Source organism: Rhamphochromis longiceps, linkage group LG14 (assembly GCF_057381845.1).
Source record: "Rhamphochromis longiceps isolate RC_006_pf linkage group LG14, R_longiceps_female_GT1.1, whole genome shotgun sequence".
NCBI lineage: Eukaryota > Metazoa > Chordata > Actinopteri > Cichliformes > Cichlidae > Rhamphochromis > Rhamphochromis longiceps.
This window is the reverse complement of record NC_140570.1, coordinates 35,360,469-35,375,592: the sequence shown is the minus strand read 5'-3', so window position 1 is coordinate 35,375,592 and position 15,124 is coordinate 35,360,469. Positions and strand designations below refer to the sequence as shown.

Sequence of the window (15,124 nt, the reverse complement as noted above, 5' to 3'; positions counted from 1 at the left end):
ATACAATGTTCAGCGGTGAATAAGAGTTTTAAAACTTGTAACGAACCTCAGTGCGCTTGATAGACGGAAACTAGCATATGTAGGTCTTCCCTGGACACATGCATATAAGTAACATCACTGTAATCAAGTCCAATAATAAACGTGGAAACTACAACGCTCTGTCTTGCCTCAAATGAGAAAAAGGACTTTCTTCTAAAGTAAAACCCAAGTTTCAGTTTATATTTCTTGACCAGCTGCTTAATGTGAGGTGTAAACAATAGTGAGTCATCAATTGTAATTTCAAAGTACTTGTACTGAGATACTAACTCAATCTCAGAACCTTGAACTGTAGTAATACATGAAAGGTTCAGTTTTCTAGTTAGATTTCTAATTTAAGAACATCACTTTAGTTTGTTTAGCTTTCTTTTTTAGCTTTTTAAATCAGAAAAGTTATGCTGTAATGTTGTGAATGGGACTGAAGCTGAAAGAGAGCATGGCTAGGAGTACATCATCATATGGCAAACAAATAAACAGTCTTGTACATGTGGAGGTCTGGATGCCAGGTCTATGGAGACATTCAACCTGAAAGCTCTGAAGAAGCTTTCAGGATTCTTTTGGGCATCTCTGTCTTTCCTCAACGGTCCATTTGGCAAAACTTACTCATTTAGGCTGTTAGCTAAACAGAACATGTTCAGGGAAAAGCACTTTTCACTAAAACGATACCCGTTGATACTTGTCTTGTTCATAGTATTTGTATACAAACATAGTGAATAGACTTTGACTATTTTACAAGATTGCAAATGATGTGAGCAGCATGCCTCAGTTTTGAACATAACATCACAGAAGAAAATTAGATTTTCTTTGTTTACATAAGGTAATTATAAACACACAGTCGCACACACATGCAGCTTGGGTGTTTTGTGACTTGAGTTTGTTTTACTAGAGTGTCAGTTCTATTTCTCTCTGATGGTTTATTGAAAAAAGCCTCATGTAAATTTGATTTTTGCTCCAGGCAGCATGCACGGATCGGTTATTAATTTTTATAACATCAGTTGTTAGATGTGTCAGAGCAATTCTAATTTGCATATGTTTAGATTAATTTTGGTATGTGTCAGTTTGATCCCCAGATACCTGAGTAAAAATACATCCAGAAAAAAAGAGAGATAATTAATTTCCTGTTTCGGCTTGCCAGTTAATATAGTCCAATGAGAATGCAACAAATGACATGTTTACTTTGTTGTTGTTGTTTTAAAATTATTTATTTAATAAAAAATTGCTTTGGCTGTATAAAATAAGTTCACTTGAATGTAATGCTACCTGTTAATTAATTAGTTATCTGAAGGCATTCAAAATCCAACGTGAACTGTGGAGTTACATTTCAGAGGTTTAAGGAATTGTCTCAGTATGAAGTAACCAAACTCACAACGAAGTGTCAGTTTCCCCCAGTTAAGTATTTAGTACTCATTCATTACATGAAATCAGCAGGATCTAGTGGGTTTGTGTTGTGGACTTGATGTCAAATATAATCAGACCCATGAAGTCAATCTAGCAGTCATTATAACTTCCTGGGTAGACATTACAAGTAAGATTTAGATCATGGATGTCAAACTCATTTCATACTGTGGGTCACATACACTTTGATTTTAAGTGGCCTGAACCAGTGAATATATATATATATATATATATAAATAACAGATGTGAAAAAACAGGAAGTTTTCTGTGATTTCCCTGTTTATATATTACTCATTTACTTTGGGATAGTATGAATGGCAATGAGGGAAGTGTTTATCAGAAGCCAAAGCTGTAAAACTTATGAAAATACAGTTAAAAGTTAAACATTTATGCCTTGCTTCACATTTCCTAAAGCCAACCTAGTGGACTAAATTGGATTCCGTTCTGGCCACCGGGCTTTATGTTTGACACCCTTGATTTAGATGATTTCTCATTCTTGTTGGCAGATTCTCTTAAGCATACTAGGAAGCATCACCAGGTTTATTCACAGATACTCAGTGTTTCAGTCTGGGTTTCAGCCAAACCACTTGAGGACAGTGAGAAACTCATCTTGAAGTTTCTTGCTTCAGATCAGTTCTAGCCAATCTCCCTGTTGCTGTACTTTTTCGAATAGGTACGAGATGGTTTTCCTCAATAAAAGTCATTTGAATGCTCTTCAAAACACACAAAGCAGGGTTTCACATATCTTTTACAGTCTATTCTGTGCAGCGGCTCCACCATAAAAGGCAAAGTCGTAATATTTTTCTGCAGTGAGGTTATTCCACTGACAATCTTGCTCATATACTTACTCCAGGCTGTTATCTGAATGAGGAGCTCAAGTCTTTCCTAAATTGCTGCATTTCACAATTATGGATGGCCTTCTGTTCAAACACTCAAAGTTCTCTTAATGGTTTTGTAAAACAAACAAACAAAAAATAACAGGAAATGACAAATGGTGGGTGATTGAGCATAGACTGAAGTGCAAGAATCAATGATTGTTTATATTGCACTTGATTGAAGTGATGGCAAATCTACTTTTATAGCAATCAAACAAAGCAACCACTGTGGTGGCCTAATTTCTTGAAGGTTACAAACGTTACTGGATCGCAAACCCAGTAGTATCATACTAGAATAAATAATTTTAATACTGCATTAAAAGCGAGATAAACATGAAAAACCTCTACCAGGAGTATTTGGCTCTCTCTAGTGGAGATCTAAGGGCACTAGCATTACAACTATAAGAGCAATATACATATTCAATCCCTGTAATATTCTGGATACTTATAATTGAGCTATTTATATATATTAGAGCTATTTCTTTTATTATTATTTAACTTTGTACTATATTGTATTATTAAACTTCATTTAATCTGTTACTGTTCTTATTGTTTTGCAGCAACTGTAATCACATAACTTACGTAGGAATAAATAAAGTATTCTGATTCTGCAACATCATTGCAAGAAAAACAGGCATTTCATTGTTCCGGTAATCAGCTTCAAAAGACACTCAGACATTAGTAATAGAATTGTGTGAAACTAAGAATTAGCACATAGAAAAGATACGCTGTTGCAGGTGGACATCGGACCTTTTCAGGCCAAAACAGTAACAACCGGAAGTACCGGAAATAAATCTGTATTACAGCTAAATTGACTTGATGATCGTTACTTTCTACGCGTCCACGACAGGGAATCGACCAGTAGTGCTTCCAGTGGTATTTAAGTCACAACTCCACTCTTTAATAGACATAAAAAATATTTATATGTACAAATAAAGAGATTTATTTGTATATTCCACATATGGATGTGGTAAAAATGTTACCACAACTTTGAAAGGTTGCGAATCGCCTCTGTAGATGTGATTAAATATAATTGGATGACCACAGGGTATAATTTTTTGATTGGCTATAAATGAACTGCTAAAACTGAAATGTTATAACTAGAACGAAAGGAAGTTACAACTATAACATCAGTGTTTATTTTAAAATAATTTATATGTCCTCTGAATACAAAAAACATTTTGTTAAAATAACGTCTTAAACTAGCACACCCGCCTGTTCTTAAGTAACTAACTGCCAATCAGAAACCACGAGCTTGCGAGTTACCAGGCAGATTATGTTAATATATGCAATGCGGCCATCTCTGCAGCTACCATTCTGAGGTAAGAACAACTTGTACGTTTTCCAGAAAATTAAAGAAAACCCGGGACTGATTAACGACCCGTTCTGTAGCTCGATCGCTTCGTAGTCTCTCCGTTACTGTACATTAAATGTGCGGATTGTTTAAGCGTAGCTAAATCGGTACAAAATGTATTTTTTTCTGTAGGTCTCTTCAGATGTAGCCGTTGTTGTTAGTCCCACCCAAAATGGAGCCTGTTCTTCCTTGTTCACAGTAGACTTGAAGGGCTGGACTCAACTAGAAATGGGGGACGGGTGGGTCTACCCAAATAATTCAGGCCCTTAGCGCTTCAAAACCAATGTTCCTAAAAAATGTAAAATGTGGTCCATGTCATTCAGCTTGACAAGTTATGTTTGTCTCAAAGTGCGGCCTTACATTGGGACTATATGAGCGTAATGCTAATGTAGCAGTGCAGTATATGCCCGGGTTTCTACAGCACTGGTTTTTGTGGTATGGTCCGGTTGGGACTGAGAACCTGCGGGGTTAAAATAGGGGGGAATTGAATCTAATATTGATTATACCAAGTAGATTTCTGAATGACTTTACCGACACATGATTTTTCACCGTGGTTTTTGTGCCGATGTGCGGTTGTATTTAGACACAGTTTTCCGGGAGGCCTTGCCGGCAAACCGCCTTTTCCCTCGTACCCCCGCTGAGAGTCTTGTGTGTCCTTTCTGTGCACGAAGAAACATGCTGCCTTTATTTTGGCTTGCATGCTCTGTCACCCGAGCGAAACGCTGTCTGGCGAGCCAAAATTTCAGCTTCAAACGGCCTATGGGCTCGTATCTTTTTCCATGTAGCCCAAAAGTGGCTACTGCAGTACTCCATTGTTGCAGCTTCACAGCTACTAATACAACGACAAGTATAATATGACATCGATGAAGGTGTGACAGACACCCATTCATAAATATACTTAACAATATTAACATTTCTGTAGAAAAAAAAAACTGCAAAAAATGTAATTCTGAATGCTAGTCTATGATTTTAGACGTCAAACTACCAATGACATGAGCGTCTCCCCTTCTGTATTAGCTATTCTATTTATCGTTATGTTTTGTTATTTTAATTAAAATAACACAAATCCTCTTATCTCTGTGGATTGCAGACACCGTGGCTGTCTAAGGAGGGAAGTTATCGTTGTGGTGAAAGGCCTGGCACCTTGCTGCCATGGAGACCAAGCAGGAACCCTCAGCAGTGTGGAGTCAGACTGTTAACAGTGACTCAAGCAACGGCACACAGGTCCACCGTCTTATTTGATTTGTCTGAACAGCTACAGCAGAGTCATACAAACTGAAAAGATGCAAGATGTGTAATAATAATAATTTAAGCATGTTAACAATTGATCTTTTGCACACACCCACTTTCTGTCAGCTGGCACAGGTGGCTGCTAAATCGTCAATTCACCATTTACTTTTATGGAAAAGAGTGACCCATCTAAATAAATGTTTCCTGCTCATCAAATCGGATGTAATATTGCTGCAGATGGTTCAAAGCTTTTGTGTTATGTATACACATGTTGCAGGTGCATTTTGAAGGTGGCACTGTGGCCCAAATAGTGTACAGTGGGGATCAGGCAGACAGAGGACAGCAGCAGGTGGTTTATACAGCAGATGGAAACTCCTATACCTCGGTAGAGTCTGCAGAGCACACACTGGTCTACATACACCCTGCAGATGGCACTCAGGTAAGATGGGATCTTATTCAGAGGAGAGATATTTTTATCTGACATTTTAGGCATGAACATGCCATGTGTAAGTAGGACGATATGCCCTGTTAGGCAGGCAGTGTTTGGTGTTTAATACAAACAGGACACAATGTGTTAACTAGGCTCCTGTTTTATGAAAGCCATTCTTCATGACTTATATAAGACAGTTTGCAAAAAATAATAATTATACTTATACTTTGGCCATATTCGATATAGCCAAAGTTTCAAGTAATGTTGTTGTCGTCCAAATATTCTCTATGAGCCAAAAGTTCAGGTATCAGGTATTTTTTTTCATGTCTTGGCTCTGGTGTCAATTTGGACAGATATTCCTAATATGGATAAAACAGACAAACAAGCCAACTGTTTAAAGTTAAAGAAGGTTGAAATAAAAGGAGGGGAACTGGAACTAAAACAGATGGTTTCAGGCAGTGGATGGATGGCGGCCTGTTCACTTAGGTCATGTGCTGACAACATTATTCACTGCAAAGTACCACATACTCACCTCATTGTTCTTTCAGACCGTATTTGCTGATCAGCCACAAGTGGCTTACATTCAGCAGGACGGTACAACTCAACAGGTGAGTTTATCAGCTATTGTCAAATTACCTGCTCTCTTTTGCACCACATTGTTTTTAGAGAACCCTTAACCAATTAAATGTCGTTTATAGGTCACAGTGCTACTGCCTGGCGGGCAGAACATGAATGCAGCCAATCTGCATGTTCTCAGTAATGTAGCAGATGCGCCACAAGCTATCCTGGAGCCGGTTTCCCAGGTGAGGATGCATTGTTTGTGTGGAGCTGTTTAGCTTTTCAAACAAGTAAATAGCCTTTGTCTGCTTTTGTTTTTAACATCCATTCAGGTACAAAGTAGGGAAACACAAGCACAAACTGTTTCATGAATGATGAGCTTCATCTTTCTAATTGACAAATTCAAGCAGAAACATTATTTTGTAATTCCATTACCAGTTATTGCTGTAACCAGATGCATGCAGTCTTTCTTTTTCTACTGACATACTGCACTGCATAAATAATGACATATGATGGATTAGCAACAAAAATCATCCTGAGAAATCTCACTAGCTAACATTTTCATTTCAGCATCAGTCCCTCAAAAAGAATATAGAAAAATGTTTCCTGACTTTAAAATGACTACGTGATCAAAGAATGTTGTTACATTGTTTGGAATCCCCCCTCCACCCCTCCCACAGGAGCAGTTGTCTGTGTCCAATTCTCTCACCTCCATGGGTGACATCGCAGACCCTCCTTCTAGTCCTCTTGGGGCCACAGACTCAACAGACGATTCTGATGAAGATGAGGATGAAGACTCTGAGATGGACGACTGGGAACTGCATCAGCCTCAATCATTTAACCCTCACAACCTCTGTAAGTTAAGTGTTGTCAATAAAAGTCCAATGTTATGGTTATGCTTCCTCATACGGGTTGCCAAAATGCCTTTTTAGATTTTAGTGAAAGTGAGTTTCCTTAAAATGTTTTCAGTTAGATTTTTTTATACCTATTGGTGGTGACTTTGCTCTTTTATTGTGTTCTGTCAGGGTGCGAGGAGTGTAATATTGCAAACCCCTCAGTTTGTCTGAAGCACGGTCCTCTCCACCCCATCCCCAACCGGCCGGTGATGTCCAAAGCAAGAGCCAGTCTTCCTCTGGTCCTGTACATTGACCGCTTCCTGGGCGGAGTGTTTTCTAAGAGACGCATCCCAAAGCGCACACAATTTGGTCCTGTGGAGGGGCCACTGGTTCCACAGAGCGAGTTGCAGGACCACTACATTCACTTGAAAGTAAGTAATTGCTGCACAGCACTGATATTTACAATATTTATTTAATTGTATTTTCTTGCACTGTTCTATGGAAGAAAAAAATGTAAGTGAGAATTCTGGGAAAATACAGGATACCACAAAGTTTTTATGTCTATATAAACAGCTCCTAAGCAGAGATTTAAACTGGATTGGTGATCTGTCTTTCTTTTTTTTTACTAAGGTGTGTCTGCTGGATGCAGAGAAGGATGGAGAGAAGTCTAATGACATGTGGTTGGACCTTTCTGATGAGGACAGTTGCAACTGGATGATGTTTGTGAGACCTGCTCAGAATCACCTAGAGCAGAACTTGGTGGCCTACCAGTACGGCTCAGAGATATTTTACACAACTATCAAGAATATCCAACCCAAGCAAGAGCTAAAGGTCAGTGTTGTTCAGAGCAGAATGCATTCATTTGAGTTTGATTTAACTGCTTTAAGAGGCCGCAAACCAGAACTAATAGAGTGTGAAAAACATGAAGGATATCTAAAGAAACCACTGGAGTCTGTCTTTTTAATGAGATTTTCCATTGCAGGTCTGGTATGCAGCATCATATGCAGAGTTTGTAAATCAAAAAATTCATGATGTTACAGAAGAAGAGAGAAAAGGTTTGTCTCAGCACTCCGTCCTTACTGTTCTTAATATTAACACCATGCCTCTGTCCTGCTTATTTTAATCTGAAGTATTAAACTATCAGAAAGGTGATGTGTTATTGTTTTTGTCGTGGTTCCTTCTGTTTCTCACTTTCTCCTGTTTCTACAGTGCTTCGGGAGCAAGAGAAGAACTGGCCTTGTTATGAGTGTAACCGTCGCTTTGTGAGCTCTGAACAACTGCAGCAACATCTCAATATGCACGATGACAAATTAAACTCTGTTACCAGGTAAAACTTTTTTTTTATCACCTTATCTCAAATTGTTCTTTTTATTTTTAATGCATTCAGCCCCGATCACGTCTTCACTGTTGTTCAAATCGCACAGGTCTAGAGGCCGGGGCCGAGGAAGAGGCAGGAAGAGGTTCGGGACAGGAAGACGACCTGGACGCCCACCTAAATTTATACGTTTGGATCCACCAGTAGATACTGGTGGAGAGAAGACAACAGTAAGTGGCGCATTAATACATGCTGTGTTGATTAATGGAGTAGGTCAAGATTTAACACTGATTCGAGATAATTTAGACAAAGTGATTCTTTGGAAAGTTACAGATTAAGATATTATGAAGCAATCATTTGAAATCCTAATGCATAAAATAGTTGTTTGATGAGAAAAGTCGTTTGTACTTTTGTCTTAGAGCAAAGTAAAAGAACTAAAATGTTAACTCATCAAATCATAACATTAGTCAAAAAATGCTAAATAGGGAAATGATGAGTAGGAAGACTAAATGACAATATCCCCTTTATCTTTTTATTAGGAAATGCTCGAATTGACAGAGAAACCAGTGGAAGACCATGCAGAGGGAGCTCAGAATGGGCTCAAGGTGGTGGAGATAGAGTCAGAAGGGGAGGTCGGGACAGAGAGTCAGCTTATACCTCCTGCTGGGGAACCCGTTCCAGAGTCTGTAGCGCCGCCCCCCAGTACAGACCTGCCTATTCCATTAAAGGAGGATCCGGCACAGAGTGTCCAATCAGATGCTCATCTCACATCGCAAGACATGCGTCGTGCCAAGAGAATACGGGTAAAACTGGAGATTCTGTCTGCTTAAAGGCAACATTTACCTTTTCATTTAGCTTATGTGGTGCCATAGTGCCCATGCTTGCTTTACAACAGTGTGTCTCTCTTCCTCAATGCCTGCTTCCCTCACAGATGGATGTGCAGGTAGGTGGAACCTGGAGGATGACTGAAAAACACAAGGTTCAGGGATTCCTTTTGTCATTTTCCATAGTTTAATGTTTTTCTCAGGAGATACCCTCCTCTGACACACTCCACTGCATCTGTCAGCCTCTTTGTGTGTCTTAGCTGATTTCAGAAAACATTGCTGAGGTATCTGCTAGTAGATCTCTGTCTCTCTCTTTTGCAGAATGCAGCGCTGCAGCACCTTTTTATCAGGAAGAGTTTCCGTCCTTTTAAATGCACAAACTGTGGGAAGGCCTTCCGGGACAAAGACAAGCTGGAACAGCACCTGCGAGTCCATGGTCGGGAAGCCTACACCTTTTCCTGCCACATTTGCAGCAAGAGCTTCACGACTGATTCGGCCCTGGATGATCATCTCCTGGTACACACAGAGAATCGCTCCTATTCTTGTCTCCTGTGCCCAGAAACTTTTGAAAGGCTGGACCTCCTCAAAGACCATGTAGGCGTCCATGCTGTGGATGGCTTCTTTGCTTGTCCTACGTGCAAGAAGACATTTAGTGATTTCATCCAGGTTAGTGAAACAGTGATTTTTAAATGAGCTAACAGCTAGCCTTCAGGGCTAACAGAATTTGTTGGACATGACCTTAGCTAACATGTGACATTTTAGCTGACCAACAGTTGTACAGCTCTGACCTTGTACCTGAAATATTTTTCTGTTCTTGTTTAAAAAAGTCTTTTGTCATACAAGGTAAGATGGAAAAAAAAAATCAGACTCCACCTGCTTTTAACTTTGGCTACAGTTCCTACGACTTGCTCCTGCTAGAATTTTATTTTGAAGACAAGGTAGAGAAAGAAGGTTATTTTCACTAAATATTCGCTCCCACGGTGTGTGCATGTGTGTGAATGCTAGATTTAAAAAGATAAAAGTGCTGTATGGATGTTTGACTGAATAGAGATTGACAGACCACGTGACTTTCGTGCATTGCATGCCGGGAACTCGTGGCAAAACAATCAAAGTACCGCATCAAATGCAAGCATTTGCAGCACCGCAAAACGTTCTTTCTCCGGTTCCAATAAATTCTTGCTTTTTCTTTGCCCCCCAAAAAGTCATGTACAAAACGAAGGAGAACAATGCCGGTCCGTACAAAGACGGCAAGTGTTTTGAGTGCTCAAATTATGTAGAAAGGTGCTATATAAGTTTCATTCCAGTTACCTGAGCCCATTTTAGGCGTGAAATCTGTGGTTTTGTCTGTGCTTTCACACTCAGACCTCATCACTGGTGATTTTCTTCGACAGGAAGGTCGGGTCGGTTTGACAGAGAATTTCATTATTGTTCCTTTACTTGAGTTTGAGGTCCTGAGTGAAATTACAAGGTGTCAGAACGAGACCTTCAGGTATTGATACAAGTGTAGAGCATCCAGAGCAGGTTGTTGCTGCAGAAAGAGAAAACCTTTAAGGGGGCAGTCAAATTTAAATCAGGTACAGCTTTTGGTTTCATGGGCATAGTCACTAAACATGTTGATCGGACCTACTTTCATGTCTATGGTTTGCAAAGAATAAACAAAAAAAAGGTTTATGAATTAAGCCATATTAGTCTATAAAGCTATTTGAAATAGCCTCATGTTTTTTTGTTTTTTAATTCTCCTTACAAGCAGCTCTAAACAGGTGGATTTAAAGCTGAATGTTTTCTTCAATTAGTAGGTCAAGGTTAAAGATGGCCCATTTCCAAGAACATTGATGTTTTTGTGACTAAAACGTTTAATGCTGTTATGAGGTTTCAGATGTCTTTACAGACATAACAACACTCAGTTCCAGACCACAAACTATGCCTTTCTTTAGGTAAAGAAGCACATCCGCTGCTTCCATTCAGAGAAGAACTTCCAGTGCCCAGACTGTGACAAGGCCTTCTGTCGACCTGACAAGCTGCGTTTGCACATGTTGCGCCACTCTGACCGCAAGGACTTCCTGTGCTCAACATGTGGCAAACAGTTCAAGGTAAGATTAAAAGGAACAGCATTGAGAGATAACACTTGATAAGGTTAGTTTATAGTTATGTGTTCTAATCTGACATTTTTTTTTTGTCATAATAAGAGAAAAGATAAGCTGCGGGAGCACATGCAGCGGATGCACAATCCTGACAGAGAGGCCAAGAAGGCTGACCGGATCCACCGCTCCAAAACCCTCAAACTAAAGGTCCCCACCACTGACTTTGAGAGCTTCATGTTCAAATGCAGAGTGTGCATGATGGGATTCAGACGCAGAGGAATGCTGGTGAGCTACAACTCACGGAGAGATTTTAACCTGATATTGAATTCCAGTGGTCGTGACTCTTATTCTTCTGGTTACAGGTTAATCATTTGTCCAAGCGTCATCCAGAGATGCGTATTGATGACGTGCCTGAGCTAACGCTGCCAATTATCAAGCCCAACAGGGACTACTTCTGCCAGTACTGTGACAAGGTTTGTTAATCCCCCCCTTTCTGTCCACAGGGAGCTTGGGGATGGACTGATTTGTTTATTTTAAAGTATAGCCTGTTGTCCATCTATGCATTTATCAAATCGTGGTTGTGGAGGGGCTGGATCCTGTCTGGGTTGTCAGAGGGCAGGTCACATCAGTTTGTTTCTGATGGCAAGTAATCAGCTTTCAGTCTCATATAAATTGAGTTTTTAAACCAAAAACAACAAATTATTGGATAATTCTTCTTTCACTACCAGCAGAGGTGTTTTATGTTCTTAGTTTTCCAATATATCATCGGTTACATGTCTAAATATGTTTGTTTGGCGCTTAATAGGCGTTGCCATGGGAAACAACAACTAAAATAACTTCATGCGTCCACCTCTGTGTCATTTTTAATCCCTCTTAACTGGAGCTAACGCCAATAACTACACCTCATTATTGCCTTTGTTTTATCTATGAGTACATGCCAGGTGTACCAAGTCCCACTTGGTCAAGCGCCAGATATTAATTGGTGCCAGTTTGTTTGTATTTAGTGTCAAAGGGACCTAAATCTATCAAATGAACTGATCTCTGCAGGTGTACAAGAGTGCCAGTAAGAGAAAAGCTCACATACTGAAAAACCATCCAGGGGCAGAATTGCCTCCCAGCATCCGTAAGTTACGCCCAGCTGCTCCTGGTGAGCCAGACCCTATGTTGAGCACACACACACAGCTGACAGGTACCATTGCTACTGCACCAGTCTGCTGTCCACACTGCTCCAAACAGTACAGCAGCAAGGCAAGTGAAGTTTTATCAAAGAAGAAATTTGTTACCATAGAGATTGTTTGTAGAAATCACAATAAGGTGTGCTTTTTTTTTTCTCTTAGACTAAGATGGTTCAACATATCAGGAAAAAGCATCCAGAGTTTGCTCAGCTAGCCAACACCATCCCGACTACAGCAGTGATCAGTAGCACTCCTGCAGTCATCAGTACAGATGGTACCACAGCGGAGGCTGTAGTGGTAAGAAAAGAAAAAACAAAAACATAAGGAGGATATTGCCTTAACATGGATAAATGAAAAGTTTGCCTATAGGAAATTTCATAATATTCAATGTATGGATTTTCTTTTCTTCACAGACCACAGATCTGTTGACCCAGGCTATGACAGAACTTTCTCAAACACTAACCACAGACTATAGAACAGCTCAGGGGGATTACCAGAGGATCCAGTACATTCCTGTCTCCCAGGCAGGAGGTACTTTGTCCCAGCCACAGCACATTCAACTTCAGGTGGTCCAGGTAGCGCCGGTAAGCATGAAAGTCTAATCTACATTATTTAAAAAGTTCATAGATGCTTAGGAAGCTGATAATCTCGATAGGATGCTGCCTAAAAGAATGCAGGTGTTCCATAAACTGCCAACATGCTGGTGTAAACTCATGTCTAGTTCCAGAAATGAAGCTTATATATGGTTACCTGATCAAAAGAAGAATTTTCTCTCATTATCTAATTAAGTTGACCTTGTTAATTTAAGGGTTCAAACTAGCAATTTTGAAGCTTTTGTTACTTTCTTTGTGGTTTTTGAGTTTGTAATTAGAGCTGCAAAACTACCAGCTACTGTGAAAATTCTGGAAAATTGCTGCTTTTAGTTGTAGTTTTTGCTTCTAAAGAACCTTTCAGTCTTTGTGTGTGAAACTATGCAAGCAAAATAGTTACAGTGTTTGCTATGTATCAGTTATGTATAAGTAATATTATCTGTTTTCCAGGCTTCTTCCCCACATTCCCAGCACCCGACAGTAGATGTGAACCAGCTACACGACCCTCATGGTTACAGTCAGCACCCAATCCAGGTGCAACACATTCAGGTTACTGAGCCCTCAAGCTCTGGACAAGGTGCCACCCAGGTGAACCCACACTGACTCTGGGGATAATTTTAAGCTAGAGTAATTAGTTATTGTATTTGAGGACTCATTTAAAACAGTCGTTTTGAAACTTAAGTGTATTTGGGTAATAAGGTTTCTTTCTGCATATTAGCGAAACCCTGTAAGCACCATAATGTTAATCGCGAATCTCTTTTTCTGATTTTCAGGTTACTGGTCAGCCCCTCAGCCCCACCTCCCAGCAGACTAGTCAGGAGTTGAGCCCTGCCCAACTGACTCCTGTCACTTTAGCCCAGAGCCACACCCTCCAGACAAGCAGCCCCCAGCAGCAGGGGACGGTGCAGCACGCTTACATTCCGGGAAACTGGAACTACCGAGGCTACTGTAAGTACCATAACCAGTCACGTGCCGTATGTTTTGATGCTTCTGTGCTCTGTGATTACCAGTCAAAATCATATATTCCTGTTCTTCCAGCGTCTGAAATCCAGATGATGACACTACCTCATGCACAGTATGTGATAGCTGAGGCTAGCACTCCTGTATCTGGAGTCAGCAGCAACCAGGTGAAAACGGTGAGTGAATTTGATATTTGTTAGATGAAAATGACAGTTGAATTTGGCTTTGTACTACACAATGAGCATATGTTTTTATATTCAGTGCTCCATACTTGAAAGTGTTGCTTAACAGTAGATGATGCTTCAAAATTTACAGTTAAAAGCTAGATTACGTAAATATGCGGTAAAAATAGGAGGCGGAAACTTGAAACCTGCTTTTTCCTAGTCAAAGGAAAAAGAAAAAAGATTTATTGTATAACTTGAAATGTTATCATCCCAACAGACACACTACGTGATCTCTGAGGGTCAGACTGAGCTTGAGACGAAACAGACTCTTCCTCAGAGCACAACCCAGACACACACCGAACCACTGGAGCAGCAGCCGACGAATCAGCAAGCTACCACACAGTACATCATCACCACAACCACAAATGGTAGTGGCACCAGTGAAGTTCACATCACTAAGCCCTGAACTGTGCAGTGATGTTACTTTGCAAAGCCAGTGCAGACTCACGGACTAATCCTGCATGTTGTCCACAGCAGCTTGTACGCACATGAATAAACAAATACCTTGTCATGTGATCCTGCCACTGTCACGTGTGTATATACAGAGATGAAATGCATCAACACAGTTTTATGTGTCTGTAAAGTGTTAAATGTTGTGTTGCAAGCTGCCAGAACTTTATGAGAAAAATAAAGTCAGTCGACAGTAAAAAATGTGATGCTTTTATTTTGGACAGATTATAAAAAAAAAAACAAACCCTAACCTAAATACATGTTTTAAAAAAAGATACTGGGATTGAAACTGCTAATACTTGAGTTATTGAAGTGATGGGAAGCTTCTACAGATTTGATATCCCATTTTGCATATCTGTAATTTTGCACACATTCCTTAAAGTATTTGTAAGAAAAAAAATAAATAAATAAAAAAAGAGAATATGGAATAAATATTCCAAAATGTCAGAAATGGGTCATGGTCCTAACACATTTGTTACATGTTATCTGTTATCCTAGAATATTGTTGCTCATGTCTGGTATGATTTTACTCTGTTGAACTCTGTTACTTTTTGCTATGTGGTTGTTTTTATTTTTACAGTCTGGACTGACTTGATAATCAGAAATTTCCAGTGAGTCATTTCACATTATTTGTCTTTGTTACCATACCTCTGTTTAGTAAAGTAAATACAAACTGTTCCATTCTTTGAAGATACTCTATTGACTTTAGATGCCAGTTGTAATTGTCGTAACTGACACACAGTTCATACCTAAATGATGTTTGGTTTTATAATGCAACGTTCTTGGAGATA

The 15,124-nt window shown here is 39.7% G+C and overlaps 1 protein-coding gene across 3 annotated transcripts; it reads left to right on the top strand.

The window, feature by feature from the left end:
• The first annotated feature begins 3,423 nt into the window (after positions 1-3,423).
• Positions 3,424-15,001, top strand: prdm10 (PR domain containing 10). Of its 3 annotated transcripts, none has more exons than XM_085379895.1 (23): positions 3,424-3,628; positions 4,751-4,884; positions 5,168-5,329; positions 5,869-5,928; positions 6,019-6,123; positions 6,559-6,733; positions 6,904-7,145; positions 7,345-7,545; positions 7,697-7,769; positions 7,924-8,041; positions 8,139-8,259; positions 8,569-8,832; positions 9,175-9,519; positions 10,788-10,943; positions 11,040-11,219; positions 11,297-11,407; positions 11,982-12,182; positions 12,272-12,406; positions 12,523-12,693; positions 13,150-13,287; positions 13,473-13,647; positions 13,738-13,835; positions 14,101-15,001. In XM_085379895.1, the coding sequence occupies exons 2-23, from the start codon at positions 4,813-4,815 to the stop codon at positions 14,287-14,289; spliced, it is 3,492 nt and encodes a 1,163-aa protein (XP_085236021.1). In that variant the 5' UTR covers positions 3,424-3,628; positions 4,751-4,812; the 3' UTR covers positions 14,290-15,001. The 3 variants fall into 3 exon arrangements, with proteins under 3 accessions (XP_085236021.1, XP_085236023.1, XP_085236022.1); XM_085379897.1 differs by lacking the exon at positions 3,424-3,628 and adding an exon at positions 3,878-3,899; XM_085379896.1 differs by lacking the exon at positions 3,424-3,628 and adding an exon at positions 4,101-4,529.
• Positions 15,002-15,124: the final 123 nt, after the last annotated feature.

Excerpts from the sequence above, each read along its gene's own strand:
- prdm10 (XM_085379895.1), top strand. The coding sequence starts at position 4,813 with ATGGAGACCAAGCAGGAACCCTCAGCAGTGTGGAGTCAGACTGTTAAC. Across the intron at positions 4,885-5,167 it reads ACTCAAGCAACGGCACACAG|GTGCATTTTGAAGGTGGCAC; the intron begins GTCCACCGTCTT and ends CACATGTTGCAG. Across the intron at positions 12,694-13,149 it reads AGGTGGTCCAGGTAGCGCCG|GCTTCTTCCCCACATTCCCA; the intron begins GTAAGCATGAAA and ends TCTGTTTTCCAG.